The 21652-nt window shown below is 37.5% G+C and overlaps 1 protein-coding gene across 1 annotated transcript in view; it reads left to right on the top strand.

Moving 5' to 3' along the window:
• The window catches only part of TMEM67 (transmembrane protein 67), a gene marked incomplete at its 5' end in the record, with an annotated part of 17923 nt that extends 2717 nt beyond the window's left edge, over positions 1-15206 (top strand). The window contains 17 exon segments of the mRNA XM_008944820.1: positions 630-786; positions 1159-1282; positions 2450-2555; positions 4281-4337; positions 4433-4531; positions 4911-5009; positions 5374-5460; positions 6192-6291; positions 6393-6532; positions 9050-9190; positions 9645-9725; positions 10493-10609; positions 11249-11365; positions 11448-11552; positions 11898-12000; positions 14522-14664; positions 15126-15206. Of these exon segments, the coding sequence (XP_008943068.1) occupies positions 630-786; positions 1159-1282; positions 2450-2555; positions 4281-4337; positions 4433-4531; positions 4911-5009; positions 5374-5460; positions 6192-6291; positions 6393-6532; positions 9050-9190; positions 9645-9725; positions 10493-10609; positions 11249-11365; positions 11448-11552; positions 11898-12000; positions 14522-14664; positions 15126-15206 (1857 nt within the window).
• Positions 15207-21652: the final 6446 nt, after the last annotated feature.

Below are 21652 nucleotides of genomic sequence, written 5' to 3'. Positions count from 1 at the left end.
AGTCACTATGTGGGCACCTTTCTCTTATGTGCTTAGCTTGCTGGTCTGGCTGTTTCCTGTGCCAACTGTGGGCAACCTCGGGTCTCTGTTTGTACCACCCGTTGTGGGCCGAGTCGTGTCATTTGTGGGATCATTGGGGGTGGCATTGATCATGTACCAGCTGATCGATCTGTTTGTACCCCCGATGGTCATTCATGGAATGTCCTTCTTGTCTACAATACAGTCTGTGTATTGGTTCATCTTCCTGCTGGTGCTATCATTTTTGTTTGGCCTGGTCATTGGCAAAACACATGGTACTCCATGTCTTCAAGGTTTATGTTTCTTGACATCAGTATTTATGCTGTTTCAAATGTTACATCAGTGAAATTTGCTGAGGTATTTTTTCCTACCTTTTGAAAAATTTTGGTGGAGCTTCATTCTCCACATTAGTCATTTTGGTCAATTGTAGTCCTTTCCAGGAGATTCGTATAAAGTCGTTACTACTTTGCAATTGCTTGCAGATAGCTGGAATGCTTTTGTGAAGAGGTAGGATGGGTTCCACAATAATTTTGTAGGTGAAGAATTCACAACCTGATAAAATCATTAATGGCTAAAGTGATCTTTTTATTTTAAACTTTTTTTTTTTTTAGTGCAAAATTCCACTTTCCAAGATTTTAGTGGATTTTGCTAATCCAATCTTTTATGACCTATTCCTTGAATATAATGGTGACAGCGGACAACAGTATCTTTGGGCCGTGCCAGTTTTAAACTTGAATCTTCAATACAGTGAAATGTTTGTTAATCAAGGTAAGACTGTCATGATAACATTTCTGTGAATGTGAATAATGTTAATAACTTCAAATAAAAGAGTCTGTATTCATTACTGTTACGGAGGAGTTAGAAATACCACAACACACCGTAACTTGTTTCTGTTTTAAGAATTTAATAGTTTGTGGACAAGTTCTGATAGCATTAAGTGCAAGCTTTGGGTACATACACTGGCCCAGTCAATAACATGTACAAATAAAGTAATCTAATTTCATTATGTATCTGTTCAAGTTAAAAATAAATAATTTTAAATTCTGACTACAGTTATATGTATTGTTTCTAGTAGATTTCATTCTTTTTGTGTTTTGAACTAGATTTTTAGGATTATGTGACTGTCATTTTTTTTCATAGGCAGTAATATGAACAACTGGCTTTTGACTCGTCGATTCTTTTTGGTGGATGCACTAAGTGGAAAAGAGAATGACTTGGGAAAACTACCAAGAGTAATTCGGATTGCCAGCAAAATAACAATAAGGTGTTTAATTCTATATAATATATAGTACATACAAAATAAAGCAGATTTTGTGCAGCCTGCATTTTATTCTCTTAAAAGAAAGTGGGTTTGTTATGTTGTTTCAAAGTCCTGTGCTGTGTACTTGGAAATAGCAAGAGTTTCCATCCTTGGTTCTGGTGAGTGAGTGAGGAAACATAACATTGACTCGTGGGGGTTAAAATTACTGTGATTATTTTCCAGTTACATGGATGAGACTACGTATACTTAATGCAAGTTAGCAGGCATTCAGGCACCTCTTAGAAACAAGTGTCATCTGGAACGACCTAAATATTCCTCTGTTAATTCTTTTTTCTTATTTTGCTGCCTATACAAGGATGCCATTTCATACTCCATATTCCTTTTGGCAGTATTTTTACAAACTGTTGCCTATTTTATTACACAATCCAGAATAGTAGTTTCCATGCTACAGATATAAACTGAAATTGTGAGACTACCTGTTAGGGTCGTTATTGGTGGTTAATCTCGGCTGGAATATGTTTTGGAAAAACTTTTTTTTTCTCCATCTATGTGTTGTCTTCCTCCAAGATTACTTTCTAAAAATTGAGATCTCTTTCTTTTCCTTCAGCTCTTCTTCACAACTTCCTAGTTAAAAGATTGCTGAGTAGGACTGAGTACTGCTCCATACAAGAAATCATCTCCAAGATTAAGTAAATGTAGTAACTCCGTTTGCCAAGAATTACTTATTACATTATTTAAAAAAAAAAAAAAAATTAGCTTATGTATCTCAGGAGAACCCCCTTCCCACCCCCATTTGAAAAAAGGATAATGCCAGAAGTTCTGAGTACACATAGAAAAGGTCATCCTGCAGTGTTTTGTGAAAAGTCACCTTTTGGAATTGATTTCAGTTGCAGCTATCATAATGTCAGCAGTACATAAAGATTAATTCAGGTATTTTCTTAAAAATCCTTCCCAGCTTTTCTTTTTCTATATATTTGTGTACATTCATTTGTACACTCTGGTTGCTTGTAAAATGTGAATTGCTGTGTCATTGGGTTTAAAACTGACATTTTATAGATTAAGTTGTTCTGTTCATTTATTTTTTTCTTATTACTACAAGTTTTAATTAATATTTTCCAAGCAACTCATCCATTTCCTGTATTAAAAAATACTCTGTTTGCATTTCTGCAGTATTCGTCTGGTACCCCATACTCAGCGAGGAACTGTCTACCCTCCTCTGCTTACAGTTGCTTACACAGATGTGCTTGTCCAAAACCCTGAAACCCAAAGTGTGATGGTGAGACCTGTGTGCTATATTAATTGAAGTGATTTGTTAATCATACTTTTAGTATTAAACCTAACAAGAAATTTCTTGTTCTGCTTAGTTTTGAGGTTGCAAGTTTTAGTGAAAACTTAAAGCTTTTAAAACAAAGCAGTTAAGAGTCAAGATAAAAAGAAAAGACTTTTATTTTAACTTAAATTACTTAGAATTTCACAATGAGTTGTATAATGCTAGATTAGGCTACAGTTAAAATTATATGCACAGAAAACAACAGGAAAAGTACTCTTTATGCAATGCACTGAAAGCGATTTATGCAAGAAGTTGAATATTTTTATTCAAACCAATGCATTAAGAGAAGGTTGTTATGATGCAGACATTTCAGGTCACCTGTAGTTTAAGTTAAAATATTGGTAATGCATCCAAAACATCCTTCTGTGTTTTGTCTGCTGTGTATTATTTTATAGCACATGTCTAAGAACTAAAGTAAAATAATAAAAAAATCCGTAGCCAGAAGGGTTGAAGATCAGGTTGGGGGATCTTTCTCTGCTGAAAGCCACTAAATTCTGCAGATGCATAAAGGGTCATTTCCTACTTGCCCTTCTGCCTGCTAATAATGGGCAACAGCTCATGTCCCATTCCTGTGCCTTGTTTTCTTGTTAGGTCACACTGCTTTGAGGTAAAAATGTTGAGCTTAATACAGTAACATTCTACGAAAAAAAAAAAACTAAATTGTGCTTATCAATCTTGAACAATTCAGGCTTCCAGTACAGATGAACATCTAGCTAGAAATTTCTGGTGCTAGAACCATTCTTTGCATTCCATATTAGCTGCATGAAGGAAAGAAGAGACAGAGAATTAGAAATGTAGAAAAATTAGTCAGACACTTCTTCCCTGTCTAAATGACATCTTTATTTAACCACAGGAACAGATTTTAGAAAACAATGTACTCAAATTGTGATGGCAGGAACAACTCTTTTTAGTCTCTCTATTTTCTGTTTTCAGAAAATGCAGAAAAAGTACTATTTCACCTTTACATCTACATCTGATGTGCTTAAGTCATGTCAATTTTGCCTGTCTTGTTGCATTTAACAAATTTTACACTAGTGAAAATATACACTGAATTTCATTCCAAGTTTTCTGAACACTGAGCTTCCAGTAACCATGAGCATATTTAGACTTAAATCCAAATAAGCTGATAGAATGAGCTCTGACAGCAGCAAATGTTTTGTGGACCCAAGGTTGGGGGGATTGGTTGGGGCAGTAGACTTAATTAAAAATATATTATCGTACTTGGGGAAAAATCAGTGTCTGAGCTATGCAAGAGCTCACTTTGTGATTTTGCATATTGGTTTAATTACGTTAAAGTTAGTTTTAATCAACACTGGTAAAAGCAAAAGTATCAAACCATTGGCGTCTCCTTTCAAAAGGAAGAAAATTATGCATATTTGAAAGGTTTGTAATTAGGTACAGGTAGTAACTTGCAGATAGCAGGCACCCATCCCCAGCATTACTGTTGGTAAAATCTGCACTAATTGGAGCAAAGCATGTGCTGCTACTACTAAGCCTGGCACTGAGGGACAGGTCAGCTGTATACAGCAAAAAGAAATGTATGTTGTTCTTGTATAGTAGCCCTAGATGGCAACTCCTAACAAATAAAAGTGTGAAAACTACCGTTGTCTGTAATGGTTGTAGGATTTCAGAATTTCTGTGCATATTTACTTTTTGTATCTTCATATTCAGGTTTCCTTCTCAGTCAATTATGAGATGAATCAGTCAGAGGCTCGGATTCAGACTGACGTAAGTTCCATTTCCCTTTAATTTGTTGATATAATGAATTACTTCTATTTTGTGTCTTTCAAAAATGTCTGTAAGTAACTTTTCATTCTCTTCAGATCGCGCTGGGTGTGCTGGGTGGGCTCGCAGTGTTGTGGTCCCTGCTCAAGACTGCAGGCTGGAAGAGGCGTACAGGAAGCTCTATAATTGACTTGCAGGTATAAACAGCTGGCAACTGAAAAAGGCTCACTTAAGAACCAGAGTTTTTATGCATTTTCTTAGATTCTGATGTCATCCTTTAGAGAGTCCTTTTGCTCAAAATAAAAGTATGTACAGAGCTATTCTGGTCAACTGAGTGGACTTAGGTTTTCAGATTAATCTTTCTTTGAACAAAGACCAGCTTGTAGGAGCTTCAGATATGGAATGTACTATAAATATATGACTACAACATAAAAATTTTGTTCAAGGGTACATTTCAGTACTAGAGTTCCCTGTAGTGTAAGCTGCATAACAGTTTTATATGAATGTACATAGGCATTGCTTATGTAATTGCTTATTAGTTTTACAGAACTCTACAGTGTGTTTTTATAATTGCAGACAGTTTTGAAGTTCTTACTGTTTTATGCTGGAGACCTTGCCAACGTTTTCTTTATCATCGCAGTGGGCACAGGGATTTACTGGCTTGTGTTCTTCAAAGTAAGTGTTTTTCCACATTTGTGTTATGAAAACTTAGTAATATTGCATATATTTTCACACAAGCATTAATTTTTTTTCTTTCTTTCTTTTTTTCCCCCTTTCTGGTCAGAGTATTGAGGCAAGTTCTATATCATATTCTGTTTTGTGTGCTTAAACTTTTCCATTCACCTTTTTCCATAGGATTCATTGTACTTGCAGTCTGCTTAATAGTCACTTAAAATATTTTACAAATTCAAAGTTATTGCACATTAAATATTGATCTTTCTATGCAAAATTATGCAAAATTATCTTATTGCTCTTAAGCACTTAGTATGTTGTTACATATGCTATTCATACGATTTTCAACGTCATTTCTCAATTACAGGCTCAGCAGTTTGTCTCTGTCTTTTTACCACTTCCATCTCAAGAAGAAGATTTTGTTACATACATAGCCTGTGCATTTAGTTTAAAGGTAAGTATTTCTTTCCTCAGGCATTAAAGACATTTCAACATATGCTTTAGGTATTCTTAGTAGGCTAGTTTTTAAAAATCTTGTACAGTTTATTTTAGTAGTGTATAGACATAAACAATTATTTTATTCTAAGAATTGAGTCATTTTTCCATAAACATTTATTTGGTAGAGTCTTTACAGAGGAACAAATGTCTAAGGAAGATGTTCTATCGAAAATTATTCTTTCAAGGATGAAGGTGCAAAGAAACTCAAATAACACCGTATCAGGAAATCAGGTGCTTTCTTTTAAAGCAGAATATAAGTGCTGTCAGTTCCTAATTAAAAAGAAGACAGATTAAAATAATTATGTTAAAACATGCTTGTCGAATTCAGAGATCAGTATTCTGTCCTCATGGGACATAAAAGTATCTTATTAATTATAGGTATTATATTAAATTTTAATTCATAATAGAGGTTAATATGTTAAGGGAAAATAGTTTGGGGTTTTTTTAAATTGTAACTTTGCTATATATTCGTCATCATTTTGGACATCATCACATGACTTACTATTATTCCAAGCTTTTAAATTAAAAAAAGAGTATCAAAAGTTGGTAACACATTGCAGTCTTAAGCATATTCAAGTCTATTACTTGTTACGTTTAATGAGTGACACGTGCAGTGACTATTTCTTCTTCTTTGTTTATATGCTGTTACTGTTCTTACTTGTTATATTTCCCCTTTTTCTTTCTTAGGCTCTGCAATTCTTACAATTGCTTGTTTCACAACTCACTATAGATATTTTCTTTATTGACTGGGAAAGACCTAAGGGCAAAGTTCTTAAAGCAGTTGAAGGTAACTTAAACTATGCTTGTTTGCATAAAGAGTTTTGGCTACATTCAGATATTACTCTCAAGTATTAAATTTCAGAGCTTTATTTTATGTGTTTGTTTTAGGTGAAGGTATTACTAGAAGTGCTGCTGCACCTGTGAGCATATGGAGGACATATTTTATAGCAAATGAATGGAATGAAATTCAGACAGTGAGGAAGATAAATCCCCTCTTTCAAGTGCTTGCAGTTCTTTTTTTTCTGGAGGTATTATCACTACAATTATTATTGTTATTAATTTTATTATGATTCACAACTAGAGTGTAATATGAGGGCCTGGGGTTTAATTCTTTCATTCTTTGTGTTAATAGAGGATGACCTTCAAGTTCATTTGAAACTATCCAACTTAGTAAATTAATTATTTTAATACAACTTTTAATTATTTGTGTGTATGTATATGTCATTGCAGCATCTCATTAAGGAAGACAAAAAAAAAAAACCAAACCAACCTTTAATTACCTTAGAGACCTTTGCTAGTTTTGTTTGGGTTTTTTTAGGGTAATGAGTTACCCTGAATGCCTTAAGAGACTGATAAATCTGTGTACACACTCAATCCTTTATTTGCCTACTGGCTCCTTTCTGCCACAGTCTACAGATTTATTTCTGGTTTCATATTCATCTGAACTGAGCCTCCTTCCTGCTAATTTGCTGCAGTGACCTTTTATAAAGCAGGAAATGAAATATGCCAGTTCTGTTCCTGATGGCATAACACAAGGCAGTATGCCTTCAGTTACAGCTTAAGGATATGTGAGAAATTGTGCTTTAGCTTTCCAAAAAACATTTTGGTTTGTTTCTTCTGTAGTTTGGTAAGTACTTTTATTTTGAGAAGTATTCTTAAAGCATGGTGTGTGTATATACATATATATATATATATACATGTTTCTGTGAGGTTCTTTTACAACTTTTTAATACTTTTATTCATCTTTATATTTCTGGTTTTAAATTCCCTATTTTTCTTTTAGATTAAGTCCAATAAAAAGTCCCCAAACGTAGCTCATTCACTACATCAGTGTTTTAACTGTTGGTAAATACAAACCAGAACCAATTTAGATGCCATGTTAATAGGAAGGAATGGGAGAAAAGAGAGTGTGCATTCCCAACACTAATTGATCTCCTAGGTTGCTCTTCATATCCTCCTGGTATTTCTAGAAGGGAGAGGCTATTCTCAGTAGAGAGTGATTTTCATCTTACTGTATAGCTCCTGCTATGAATTTCCCTCTGGAGAATCACTTTCTTGCCTCTGATGTTGGAGGAAGTAATGAAAGGTACATAAATAGGCTAAAACTGGTGTTTGTGAAAACCCCGTATAATGTTTATAACTTTCCTTGTCATGCTGGAGTTTGGAATGTTGTTTCCCTAGAAGTATCATGCACGGGGTAGATAAAACAATCAGCTGCTCACTACAAGGGGAACTTCTGTATTGCTCAAAACCTGTCTTCTTGGGCTAGCAATTTTAATAAAGTGTCTGTTCAGTTGTCACTGAGCATGATGACAGGCTGTACAGTAGGAGAAAACAAGCCAGGAAAAATAATAGTTGGAGGAAGTTGGAAAGCATAGAAGGAGGAGCCTCCGTTGCCTCAGGCCTCATGTCTGGCACCAAAACAGCCACCGGTCACCATGAGCGTGTACTACATGGCTAGTGCAGATAGCACCCTGGCAGCAAAGCTGAGCTGCTCAATATTGTGCTGGGTCTGGCTGGGATGGAGGTAATTCTCTTTGTAGCAGCCCACAGGGTGCTTCGGTTTGGATTTGTGGCAAAGCCAGGGCTGATAGCACACCAATGTTTTGGCTGTTGCTGAACAGCACTTGCCCAGCGTCAAGGTCCCCAGTGAAGAGGCGAGGGCTGCACGAGGAGCTGGGAGGAGAACACAACCAGGACAGCTGAGCCCAGCTGACCAGAGGGGTATTCCATACCACGTACCATCTTGCTCAGCAATAAAAATGGAGGGGAGGGAGTTTCTGGGGCACTGATCTACTTGTGGGAAGTAGTTAGTGATTGCCTTCACATCACTTTTCATCGAGGGTCTTTTCACCACCTTCTTCCATTTTCTTTGCTTATTAAGTTGCCTTTATCTTGACCCGCAGGTTTTCTTGCCGTTGTTTTTCCTGTTCTACATCCCACTGTGGTGGGGTCAACCCACTACAAATACGATTCTGGTGCAGCTTCAGTTCTGAAGGATTTTCACATAATTTTCACCTCTAAATTACTTCAAATATTTATCTCATCTTTTTTATTAGGGTACTTTTTCTGAATTGTTTGTTTAAAATAGATGCTGCCACAAAGGCAGCAGAGGGAAATATATTTCTGTTCAATATAAACAAAAAAAATTAATTTCTTGCAGCTGCAAAACAGATTAAAAATTTATTTTAACACTGGAATATATGGGACTGAAAAGCTGAAATTTGGCAAAAAATATATCTCTATGCAGTCTAACAGTAAAGTCCTTTGGAGTTTTACAGTAAAAATCAATATTGACTTTCCATGAGATTTAGCTGTATATGGTTTGAATTTATATATCAACACATATACATAAAGTTTATGGGTTTTATTACAAGAATAGCACTGGATCACATAATTGGGCTCTATCATAGTGAACATGTTACTATTCCCAGGTCCATTTTTCCTAATTTTTTCTTCTTGCTTCCTGTTATGGTGGAAACAACAGGGTTATAACTAATACTGTTCGTTGCCTCATGTTGTTTTATTGGCATTCTTATCTTCAGGTGGTGGGATTTTCAAACCTGGCTTTAATGGATTCTTCTTCCAGTCTCACAAGAAGCAGTGAGAGTTATATAGCTCCTTGGAGCCGTGTTTTGAGATTTGGTGTGTCTGCTGCACTCTGGCTAGCCATTGCCTTCCTACAGGTGTGTGAAACACATGGCATACTGACTTAGCATTTTCAGGGTGGTTCTTGGAAGCTGGAAGATATCACTAGGCCATTCATGCTACACACCATAGCACTGGGTATACCCTTGACTGTTTTACTTGATCTATATTTTTAGCTGCTTCAGCGTGGTACACCATTAGTACTCAACATTAATCTTCTGAGCTATAAGACATCTTACTTTGTAGTCCAAATTTTAATCCTCTCAAAGATGCAATTGTTTTGTTTTAAACAACTTTGAAGCATCTTCAAGTTCAAAAATGAAAAGCAAGTTGTTGTTACAACTTTACTTCATAGAGGAGGGATGTAAATCCCAATGCAACGGTGGCTAATAGAGAAGTCTGTAATCTGTGTGTGTTAAACTGAGAAGTTAAGTGCTTAAGAAAGTAAAATCTGATTAACTAATGGAAGAAAATTTGTTTGATGTATTTCAGATTCTATTTTTTTCTGTGTTGTATGAAAGATTTGTTGAAGATAAGATAAGCCAATTTGTTGATTTGTGTTGCATGAGCAATGTAAGTATTTTTTCTTCTCACTTGTACAGTGGCATTTTTCATAGAATAATACATAAGGTTGTTTTAAGAATCTTAAACAATTATTCATTTAATTTAATCACAGATTACTAACTAACAGCCAAAGTCAGTGTTTCATTCTGTTCACTTTATTGGGGCAATGTACAAGAAGATTGCAGTTAAACTTTGAACTGGAAAAAGATTCTGGAACCATAGGTATCAATACGTTCTTCTAGGGGTATGATTTTTAGGTCGTTTTTGAAGTTCACATGGTTACATATGCATATAGAGAATTACAAAGTAACAAATTATGGCAGAAATTAGGTATGGAAATATTTGTTGCTGTTCTGTCTGCTGGTTTGCATTTCAGTATCTCCGTCTTACAAAACCAGCTATCTTAGCTTTATTTAATATGTTTATGTTCAGTTTGTGCTCTTGTCTTGTGGTTGTCCCTCAACCATGGAACTTTGTGGTTGTCCCTCTTGGACAGTTATCATCTTTTTCATGCATTTTGCCATTGGAATTAAGTGGTGACCCTTGCCATTGGTAAACTAAACTTGGAGCTGGTGTGTGTTTCTAGTTAAACATAAATAAAACTGATCAGTAAAAGAGTTATTAAATACTTGTCTGTCATGTTTATTTTGGTGCCTGCCTGCTTTTTTTTTTTTGAAGAAGGGCTGGTCTTCCTGATAGCTACAGTGAATTCAGAAGTTCAAAAATAAAATCATAATGTTTAATAAAGTACTCTTCTCTTCCCTCATGTCTTTTAGATTTCAGTGTTTCTCTTGTCACACAGCTGCTTTGGTTATTATATCCACGGTCGCTCAGTCCATGGACATGCAGATACCAACATGGAAGAAATGAATATGAATCTAAAGAGAGAAGCAGTAAGTAATAGTATTACTGTTTATACCTGCTCTAATTAATTATTTTATTTTAAAAATCATCACACCTTGCATTATGGGTCTGCACTTGTGCATTACATTGCACCAAATTATGATACTTAAAAGATACCAGCTGTTGGTGTGTAAATACATAACTCAGTAGTTCTTTTAACTACCTCTTCTTTCTTCTTCTTCACTACCTCTTCTCTGTTACTTCTTCAGGCTTCATAGATATAAAGTTCTTGCTGCTTTGAAAAGTTTTTTTTTTCATGTATTTTGAGATTTATTAAGTGTGACCTGAAAAATACATGGAAAAAGTCAGGAATCCAAAGCACAAAAAAAGCAGGACAAAGTAGAATCATTGATAAACATAAAAGAAAATGCTTCAGAGTGAATGTCAAAAGGTGTATTAGGAAATAATGAACTTAACAAATGCAAAAAGAGGAATATGAATTTGTGACAGCAGGGGTCAGAATTTCATGTCCTAAGAAAATTTTGCTGTAATGGAGTACAGTGGTTTTAAATATTTAGAGATATAAAGTACTGGGTGTACATGAAAGTGAGGAAATGAAAAGCTTTTGACTGTTTTTGATCTATAAATGGCATTCTTTATGGTAATTTAGAATTGCTTTAATTGTACAGGAAAATCTATGTAGTCAGAGAGGTTTGGTACCAAACACAGATGGCCAGACATTTCAGATTTCCATTTCCAGAAAAATGCGACTGCACTATGACAGGATTCATGAAACCCTGACAAGCGTAAGTGAGGGATTTATAGTCTGTAAATGGTATTTTAAATTTGTAAATTTTCCACTGAAGTAATGGTCCTGTTATATTTCAGAAACGTGGTCCTGCTAGGCTTTTGGGCTCATCTGCAAATACTTTTGAACAAAGCACAAGGGCATACAACACCATGAACAAATTTCTTAATTCTTTCATTGATCACGTATGTATGTTGGCATTACTATATTAAGGAAAATAGAGTTACAGGTTACAGTAAGTAGAGACTAAATATTGTAAATCTGAAAGACTGTAACTTCTCTTTAAAGACTTGTTGTTAAAGACTTTATGGCAAACACAACAGTACTTCATTCAAAAAAAAAATTGGAGTACTGTCTGACATTGCAGCCTGCTTTGAAATCCTTTTTTTATGTAGTTCTTTTTGTCTTGGAATTAGACCAGTGGGTTTTTTTTAGTTTATAGAAGTCTAAGTAGCCATACTTCACTTTGCAACAAGTACTTTTTCTTCAAAGTCATAAACCAAGAAGTAATGTTCTTCCTTCTCTTACAGGTACATAAAGAAATGGATTATATTGTTAAAGACAAGTTGCTGCTGGAACGCATTCTTGGCATGGAGTTCATGGAACCAATAGAGAAAAGTATTTTTTACAATGGTAAAAAGATTTGTGACTTGTTATTTGTACTATTCTAAGTATGTAGGTTTCTTTTGAGATTTCTTTCCTAGAATTTACAGTCTAAACTGGACTTAAAAGCAGGAGGGATCTTTAAATGACTGTTTGTGAGGGAGGTATTGAAGATAAATTCTTCAGGTTAAAGAAATCCTGTTTATAATTTGTCATGCAACTGCAGTGTGTTTTGATTTAGGTGAAAAGATACTGTGTAGAAACATGCAAGTGTTTATGAAGTGCTCCTTTGATCTGCTATCTAGATCCAATGTCCAGTTTGTAAATGGAAAGAAGAGTCATAATACTTAATTAGCTCCATGCAATTTATTTTTTTCTAATAGAGAACCAAATTTTTCTGAAGTAACTAAAAGTGCAGAATGACAATTCCTTTGAAGAGGATATTCATCACAGTGAGGATGATTTAGTGGAATATTTGATGTTAACACACCACTCACCTTTGCAGACTCCTCTAAGTGATTTGGATTCTTGAATGTTTTATTTTGACACTTTTTATGCACTGCCAATACCTACACCAAAAATGTATATTCCAGCAGAAACAGGGCTAACACCAGTTCTGATTCTGGTCCCTGGAGCTATGCAAAATCAGTCAGACCTGGGTTCTCCAGTGATTCATCCTGAATCCCAAGCCCATGCTAATCCTAGCCATAAGTATTTTCAAATGACCATTACATGTGTGAAAGTTTTTGACTCAGCCTAGGTTCCTAAATCAAAATCCCCGCAAGACTGATGCTGTGAAACACCAAGACTCTAAAAACCTTAACCTATGCATAGTTACTGCTAGGTGACCACTACCTACATCACTGGAATCTTCATCCAGTGTTAGGTCCTCCAGTTCCAAGGTTCTGAATCCCTGAGTCCTGATCTCCTCCTCTGGTGGACCAGTATTCACACTCCATTGAAACATGAGCTGTGAACAGTCTGCTTCCTCAGTCCAAGCTGGACAGAATCCATCAAAAAATTATCTTCCAGAATCTTAGTTCAGACTCTGATTGTACTCCTAGACATAAATATGGCCACCACCTGCATGAAAACTAAACACTAACTAGTGATGCAAGATGATGCAAGCCCTCATTTTGAGTCCAAGTACTTAGCTCTCCAGCATCACTATTCAGAAACTGTAAACATTATCAGAACCATAAATCCAATCTATAGATATTACCAGATGACCATTACACATCCTAAAAATGTCTTATTCATTATAAATTATTCTTGTAATCTGCAGACTGCTATTGTATATCTCTCAGCTGTGCAGAACTTTCCTGCTCTGTGACGCCAGCGCTGCAAAAGCTGAAGCCTGATTTGAACCTCAGACCTTGCTCTAGGATCAGAAATGCAGCATGTGCTTTCAAACTAGCCGTGGTTGTAGTCTGATATGTTTGCTCAGTGTTGATGTCTGAGCTACACCTAATTCACTAGGGGCTGGGGCTCTCCTCACCTGTCACGGTGAAGCTCTATTTTAGTAATAAATGTGGCCAGATAGCCAGTATCTGCCTTAAAACTGTAACTAGGACTTTCTTCAGCCTCAGTCTGTGATTCCACACTTCGCAATATCTGTCACTCCAAAACACTGTTCTAAACCCCAGGTCTACTCAGCCATCCGAGTTAGAATTAAGTGTATAAGCATGGTGTGATATCTCCAAATTGTGCTTTTTTCAACAAAGGTTTGGTCTTTTGACTGCCATTGTTTCAAGGTTCATAATCATAAGCACTGATGATATATCAAATATATATTGTTTGATAGTTTAGACAGCCATGGTTCCCAGAAGCTTAGATACAAATCAGGATTTCACAGCAGTGAGACACAGACAATTTGTAATGAAAATATGCTGTTTCCAATAAAAGTTGAATTAGACGTTTTTCTGAAAAAGTAGAAAGAACGAAAAAAATCCGTTTCCTGTAATTAAGTGTTATTTTCTCTTTTGAAAGTGGTGCTTTTTGATAAAATAAGGAAGTAGTAAGTAGTCTAGACTACTTTGGCTTTAAAAAGCTATTTAGTAATGGGTCTTAACAGACCCATTTTCTGGGAAGCTGTTGACCAAAGATAATGAACAAAGACAATGTTCTTTGTTGAACAAAGATAATGTTAAGCTCTGAACCTCCTCCTAAGTAAGGCTTTAAACATATAGTTTTATTATTTTGTTGAGTTGGAGCCAGAGTTAACACTTGATAAAAAATTCAGTGTCAAGGAAGTTCTATCTACTTCTTGTTCAAAGCAGCCTTTTTCAAACAATCAGATGGGGATTTCAGTAGTGGATAAATTTGCATGTGGCAGGTGGGCTTTTCTTATTGTGTCCCATCTACATTAAGCCATTTTGTATGTAAAGGAGTTTGTATTATTTTGCTTAAATGGAATGACATAATGAGCTCTTACGACACCACAGAATGCATAACTAGCTCTTCCTCAGACTTTCTCAGCATAGAATGATGAACTTCACAAACTTGCACTTCACAGAAGTAATCATTTTTAAAAAATATTTTCTCTCTGTAGATGAATGACTCGCTTTCAGTGATGTGCTTTATTATGGCAATGAAACAACACTGCTCATCTTTGATATCCTCTTTTTCTCCATCGTGGATCTGGCTTCCCAAAGTTTTGTTTTAGCAGCTATTCTAACATATTTGCAACAAGAGGTAAATTTCCATTTAAGAGCAAAGTGATATTTTTACAATATGGGTTAGTATGAAAGTTTATCTAATTATATAGTTTATATAGATAATTAAAGCAGTAAGTTAACCATATGCAGTGACAGAAGATTGTACTGAGAGCTTATAAAACAGGGGGTTTAGTTTTTTGTCAAATAAGTTTGTGAGAAATTAGTTTTATTCACATGCCTGTCATGAATAAAGAGGCTATAAGTAACTTTCAATAGAAAACACAAATATCTGTTAAAGTTAATCACACATAATAGTATCATATTTCAGGGTGGAAGATGTTGGAAATGTTTCCAAAGTGCTAAAGGGAGTTAAGCACCTAATTCACTCATATTATTTACAATTTAAAGATAACATGAAGCTATTGTTTTGTGTTAGATATTGAAACATACTGCTTTAAGTATTTCTTTGTTAATACTTTTTTTCTAAAATGTTCTTAGATATTTAGGTGTGTTCGTAATACACTTGGGCAGAAGAATTTGGCATCCAAAACCTTGGTGGATGAAAGATTTCTTATTTAATTAAGAAGATGAAAAACGTAATTTAGGAGTTAATCATGGAAATTATGTCCACAATCAAAGCATTTCTGACCTGCAGATTAATCATACTGCACTTTTCAATAATAAGAATGTAATGGGTTTGAAATTTATAATTTTTTATATTGTGTGCTATTAAGCTTTATTTTTGTGTATTTACAAATATTTTTTAATTTGTGAACACTAAGTCGTAGGCCTTTAAAAGGAAAGGTACATGAAAAGAAGACAGAAGTAAACTTACTGTTGTTATTATTAGGATAAGATAAAAACTATTTAATGGCTTTTGGTAAGATATGGACTGCTTACTCTGAGGCAATAATTTGAGCATTCTGGTTGGCAGGAGAGGAGATAGTCAAGTGTTTAAGTTTTCTGAAAATCCCTTATTTTTTTTTTATTTTTTGGAGGCATAGTGTTTAGCAAACATATTTCCAGTTTTACATGGTACAAGATTTTTTCTGGATTAAGTTATAATTTCAAGAGAACTTTTTAAAGATCACTTAATTTACAGTGACTCCAACTTGAAATTTTAACCTTATTGTGTCATGATATGCTTTCTATTGGAGTTTATGATTGTTTTTCTTGGGTGTGGACTACACATGACAAAGTTTCCTCATGGTTGAAATACAGTTGTGTTACAGTGATGCAGAAAACCAGGTTAGTCATGATAGAGGGGAGGAAATGGTTATAGGTGTTTGGGGTTTGTTCCTGATCTTCTGATGTGAGATGGCTGGGGAAATGCAGTAATTCTTCTGCCCTGTTTCCACAAAACTGAAGCAGAAGTTCTTATCTTTTTACAAGTGTTTTCACAGGTGCCTATATATGCTCATGTCCCTCTGTCTTTATTACCTTTGGATAGAACACAGAGACCATAATCATTATACCATCATCATATTTTTGGAATTTAGACAAGTTAATAACTATTCAAGTGCCACACATTAAATGTTAAGGGAGATTATGAAAGGCCTTCAAAACACCTTAAAATGAGGTGTCTACCTCCCATTCATATCTCTGAAAAGTCTCCCAACCTTTGTAAAGTTTGGGGTTTTTTTTCAGTAAATGGTTAAACATGAGAAGTGTTGCTCTTTTTATCGCTGTTAAATGTCTTTAGATGATTCAACAGAGGACTTTTACCAGCAAAAGGTCAAGGTTAGCATGCAAAACAGAGACTGAGGAGATGATTAGATGGACCTAGCAGATTTCCATTGCTGACATGCCTGTCTGAGTTGAGGTAGCATTGTATTTCTGGTGATCTTTGGCTTCATAAAGAGGAATATGATCCTTCCGTATCATACCATGTCATTCTATTAAATTTACAGAAACATGGACAAAAATCTCAGGGTGACTGTTGCTCTAATGCATTTGCTTTTGGTGTTGCAAAACCTGCATAGTTTGCTAGTCCAATATAGGTGAAATTAACTGATAGCTAGTAAGGCTATAGCAAGGTAGATAACTGATCAGCAGGACATGCAATTATTATTATGCTGTTTAGCATGAGCATTTCCATGTCATGCTTTCCTTACTTTCATCTGCTTATGTGCACAATTCTTTGCTGGTAAACTGCCTCAAAAAAGGTGTGAATACAAAATTTCTAACAGAGTGAAATGTCCACTATAAATAAAATCATGGGGTTTCCTTTTATAGTGAATGTAGTAATTAAAGTGTCCACTAGTTTCTGGATCTGTAAAAACGGCCAAAAATCATATTTCCACTGAGTACCATGACTGTATGACTTTGTTCTGAAATTTCTGTCATATTTCTTGTCAGTGATATACTGAGTGCCAAAACTGTAAACTAAGCTGAGGAGCCATTTGAAAAATGGTCTGCAGTAGGACATCTGCAAGACAAAGTTAGCCTCACATAATGTCCGTGTGTTTCCTTGGTTGATCTCTTTGCTTAGCTTAGCTGAACTTAACTAAACTTTCCATGTCTTACAAGTCCAACCAAAATGTCAGTATACAAGAGGAAATATAATCTTTCTCAGGTGACCATATTTATTCAAGATGACCAATGTGTGACTGAAGGGGTCTAGAAAGTTCCTGTGGCTTGTAAGTGAGCAAGTATGGCCCTAATGAATTACCCTAATACTGGCCTCCTCTTACTGTCCTTTTCCAGCACTAGTACTGTGCACCATTGTCAATGTAACAGGCACAAGCTTTTTCTCTGTGTAAATTCAGATGTGTTCATAGTCAGGAAGGCATTCTAGGGAACAGAACCATGTCAAACGTGCCTCCAGAATGGTGTGATTTATGACTGACTTCAGTCAGAATAACTGAAAGGTAGTAACCAGACCCATGTGAACCAAGGAATGTCTGCAAGCAGAATGAAGATGCGACTATGCCATCTGTAGACACAGATGTATAGTTTTTAGTTAGTCTGGTACCAGCAGTAATGGAGACGTTTCAGACTGTACCCTGTTGTTAATGCTTTTGCTGTCCAGGCACAGCTCTCCATTCGAAAATCAGGCTTTCAGTTTGCTTTAGATACGCCTTTAATTATCTGCTGCTCAGAAGGGCATGTGAAAGCTAATGACCTTGTAATTTGCAACAAGCACTGCTAAAGGCAACTGTTGTTACAGATAAATGATAAATTAATTTGAAAATGTTCTATCAAAACAGTTTAGTTGCTTGGCCTCCTCTTTCCCCTCAGTGCACACACTACTCTGTTGTATTTTATTTTTCCAGATCATTTGTCTAAAATGTTAATATAGCTAACATAGTCAGTCTACATGATTTAGGAAATAATTACAGGACTCAAAAGCTCCAGGAATTCATAGAAGCTTTTCTTCAGTCTTGCTGTCCAGTGAACACTTAAAATGAGTTGACTGCGGTTCGTGCTTCTATTGCTTGATACTTGTTCAAGAAATAGCTCTTGTGATTGTATTACCAACTTATTTTTTTTCTTTTTTCTGAAGTTAATATGCAGTTACAATGTATTGTTCTTGTGATGAGTGTATTTCAAGTTTCTAAATGTTTTATTTAACCATGTGACATTTCAAACTCTCATATATGTCCCTCCAAGCAATAAAAATATTTTTGAGGATTGGAGAAGGTTTTTTTTTTTCGCTTGTTAAATCAGCTGACCCAAGCCTAAAGCACACTTCTTCTTTCATGAACGTGAGAGCTTTCAGAGTAGGGCAGGAGGCTGCTACTGGCTCTGCAGTCCACAGAATCTCTGTCAGGACGAGCATAAGAAAGGGATTTTGCAGTCACTGTGGCAGCAGAGGGTATGGTTTTTAGACACCCACAACTAATGGAATGAGATGGTTGCTTTTTGCTGAGCATCTTAATTCCACAAATAATTATAACTTCTGTATACAGATGAGGTACAATAATTTCAAGAATATGTTTCAAATTCACAGGTTTCATTTACTAGTGAGGACCTGTGATCGATTTGTGTTTTACTACAGCATTCATTTTACTGGTAGAGGCAGGTGTGTGATAGAGGTAAATGGCACCAGAGGTGAGAAGTGTAACTGGCACAGTGCTCAAAATCTTGCCCCACCCATCAGATTGCTGCAGCACAACCGCGCCAGCCAAGCCAAGCTTGTAGGGTTTTCTGTTTGTTTTCAGTCTGAAAGGGAGTGTATGAGTAGTAGGTGACTAGAGGGGGGTGACATTGTGATATGCTCTATGAATATCATGAGTAAACCAGTGATGGTGGAAAGAGGCAACTATCAAACCAATCAAAACCAGCCTCCCTCAACAGCACCTACTTGCCTCTACATCTCTTGTCTGGCCAGTAACGTGCCCTTTTCTTCTGCACATGTTCACCATTGAAAAGCACTAATCCCCCGTCTCTCCTGTGCCTCAGGCCAGTGCCTCCAGATGGTGCCTGCCACAGCCTCTTACTGCACCCCACCCCCTTCAGCTGATGTGGAGGTCCTGCCCCTGCCCTCCTGCCTGCTGGCCTGGCAGCAGGGCACTGTGCTGGGCGCTGGGGCAGACGCTGCCCATCCCACCTCCCCTGGGCAAATGAGGGAAATGAGCTCTGCTGGGCCAGAGGCTGAGGGGCCTTTGCAGGACAATGCTGCCAAGCTGGGTAGCAATGAATTGTGTGCCAAGGTGTGCCTCAGGGTAGCAGCACAGGTTTCTTTGGTGAGAAGAATGATAATCCAAAGTATTAGAAATCAGCTTAGAAGCATGAAGTCCCAACCTTTGTGTGTGTCTAAAAGGAAGAAGGAATGAAACCAAGGCACTGCTTTTTGAGCACCAGCTTCCTCCAGGTTTGTCTCCTTTATTGTCTCCGTATTGTCTCCACCCAGCACTCTCGGCTTCCTTGTGTGACTCTTACTGTGCCACAGCAGGCAGGTGGCACCTGCCACAGGTGGCACTTGCCACAGGTGGCTTGGCTCGCCACTGGCTGCCAAAGGGACAGGGACTGTGGATGTCATCCTGCAGGCAGCATGGCCAAGCTGCTGCCAGCCACTGCAGGCAGAGCACACAGGCACTTCTCTCCGGTGCCCACAGGGAGGACCTGGATTCACAGATTGGGCTGGGGATCATGGAGCCTGAGGGACATTCCCCAGGAAACCCCACAGGAGATCCATTTGCCTCTGGATGATGAACATTTCTATGTTACACTGCTAGAGCATCAGTAAGCCTTGATGGTTCAGAGCCCTGACCATCTGTATCCCTCTCTCATCCAGACTGCTGTACTGGTGCTACTCAAGACTTGCCACTCCCTTAGTTTTTCCAGGTGACCTCTGTCAGAGCAGGAGTAGCTGTAAGCCTGGCAGCTGAGGAGACATGAGGAAGCCCCTGGGGTTAATTAGGAAATATTTGATGTCCAAAGGTTACCTGTGCAACAGCTCTACAGCTTAGTGGCTCTGCAGCAGTCAGGAGGCAGCACCGCATCAGCTGGCATGGAGAATTTCCCTTTGAACATTCAGAGTGGGTCTTTTTTTAATCTGTGGAAGAAGAGCCCATACCAAACAATCTCCTCATAACCTGTGGTGGTCATGGTATCAAAAGCAGAGGCTATAGCTAAGAAGAGAGAAGGAAACAGGCTTGTCATAGTGCTAAAGCACTTACGCCTAGAAAACATGTAACAATTAAGATATGGATCTAGAAGGTTTCTTTCTTTGGCTGGGTTGGGTTTGTTTTGCGTAAGTGCCTGCTATTGCAGCAGATATTGAATCTCCATCTTACAGCTCAGCATCAGGGTGGCGGAAAGACTCATGCAGTGTGAAAGAAACAGGACAAACCCCATGGCTCCTGTGACCTTTTCTCCCTGGTTTACAGCCACAGGGAAATAATCTCCTTCAAGTCACGCAAAAATAAGTCTCCATTTCTTCCTGCAAATGCTGAACAGAGATATTTGCTTTTGGCTTTGCCTGATCCCCAGGACAAGACGAGTTGTTCTGACCTCCCTCCCGAGGAAGCAGCTCGGTATCTCCCAGAGCCTGGCCTGATCGCCCTTCCTATCTGTGCCCCGCTGGCAGCAGCTGAGCTGGGACAAACAGGTTTTGCTCTTTCACATGTCACAGTTTCCCCTGAATCCTTTCCACGGCACACTGTGCAGCTGCTGGGGCACCATGGAGCCCAGAATCTCACTCTGTGACCACTTGGAGGATGGCTTTGGGGCATAGACCCAGGCTGCTGCCCCACCTGCACTGGCCCTTCCCCTCACCTCTTTGTTTCCAGGGCCTGCAGAGAGCCAAAGCCACAAAATCTTGGCAAGGTGATGTAGGAGTTATGCTGATACCTTTATGTTAAATAAAGCTGTTGAATAACAGCTCTGCTGAAAGATCAGTATTTATTACGTTATCCTGAAAGGTCAGAGCAGAGATGATGCCAGGAAAGACTTCTCAGATGTCCATTTCTCCTAAAAGAGTACAGACAGAAATTAGTTTCTGTTTGTTTCCTAGTTTGAGAAAAATGGCACCTTCTCCTGGGAAGAACGCTGCATTTCTCATTTTCAACATTTTCTTTCATGTGTGTGTGGATACAAAGATCCGAGCTTCATCGTTGAAAACACTGAAGTTGCTCATCTGTACCTTGTATGCAGTGGTTTCCTCTACAAACACTAGGAAACGTTACTGCATAGTCAGACACACAACAGGACATGCAGACTGTTTTCTGTCGAGATTGCTGGGCAGAGGGGGGTTTGTTGGAGGCATCCAAGCTCAGTGAAGAACTTGCTGAGAATCCAGGTTCCCCCCACCAGCATCCCAAACCTGTGAGGACAGGGCAATATCCCTCTCCATAGGGATGGAAACAAAGCCTGACAGATTACAATCTCTAGACATGATTAGCTCTCAAACAAACAAATAAAAGAAAGAGGGAAGATGGCTGCTCAGTTTGCACAGGCAGCTGCAGCTCTCATCTCTAACGCCGATATTATTGCGCATTATTTCTCTTCGATGGCAGGGATCAGTCCTGGGGCCAGTCTTGTTTAGCATCTCCGTCAGGAACATGGACAGTGGCACTGAG

The sequence above is a fragment of the Merops nubicus genome, unplaced genomic scaffold (genome assembly GCF_000691845.1).
Source record: "Merops nubicus isolate BGI_N331 unplaced genomic scaffold, ASM69184v1 scaffold19387, whole genome shotgun sequence".
NCBI lineage: Eukaryota > Metazoa > Chordata > Aves > Coraciiformes > Meropidae > Merops > Merops nubicus.
This window is presented reverse-complemented; position numbering and strand designations above follow the sequence as displayed.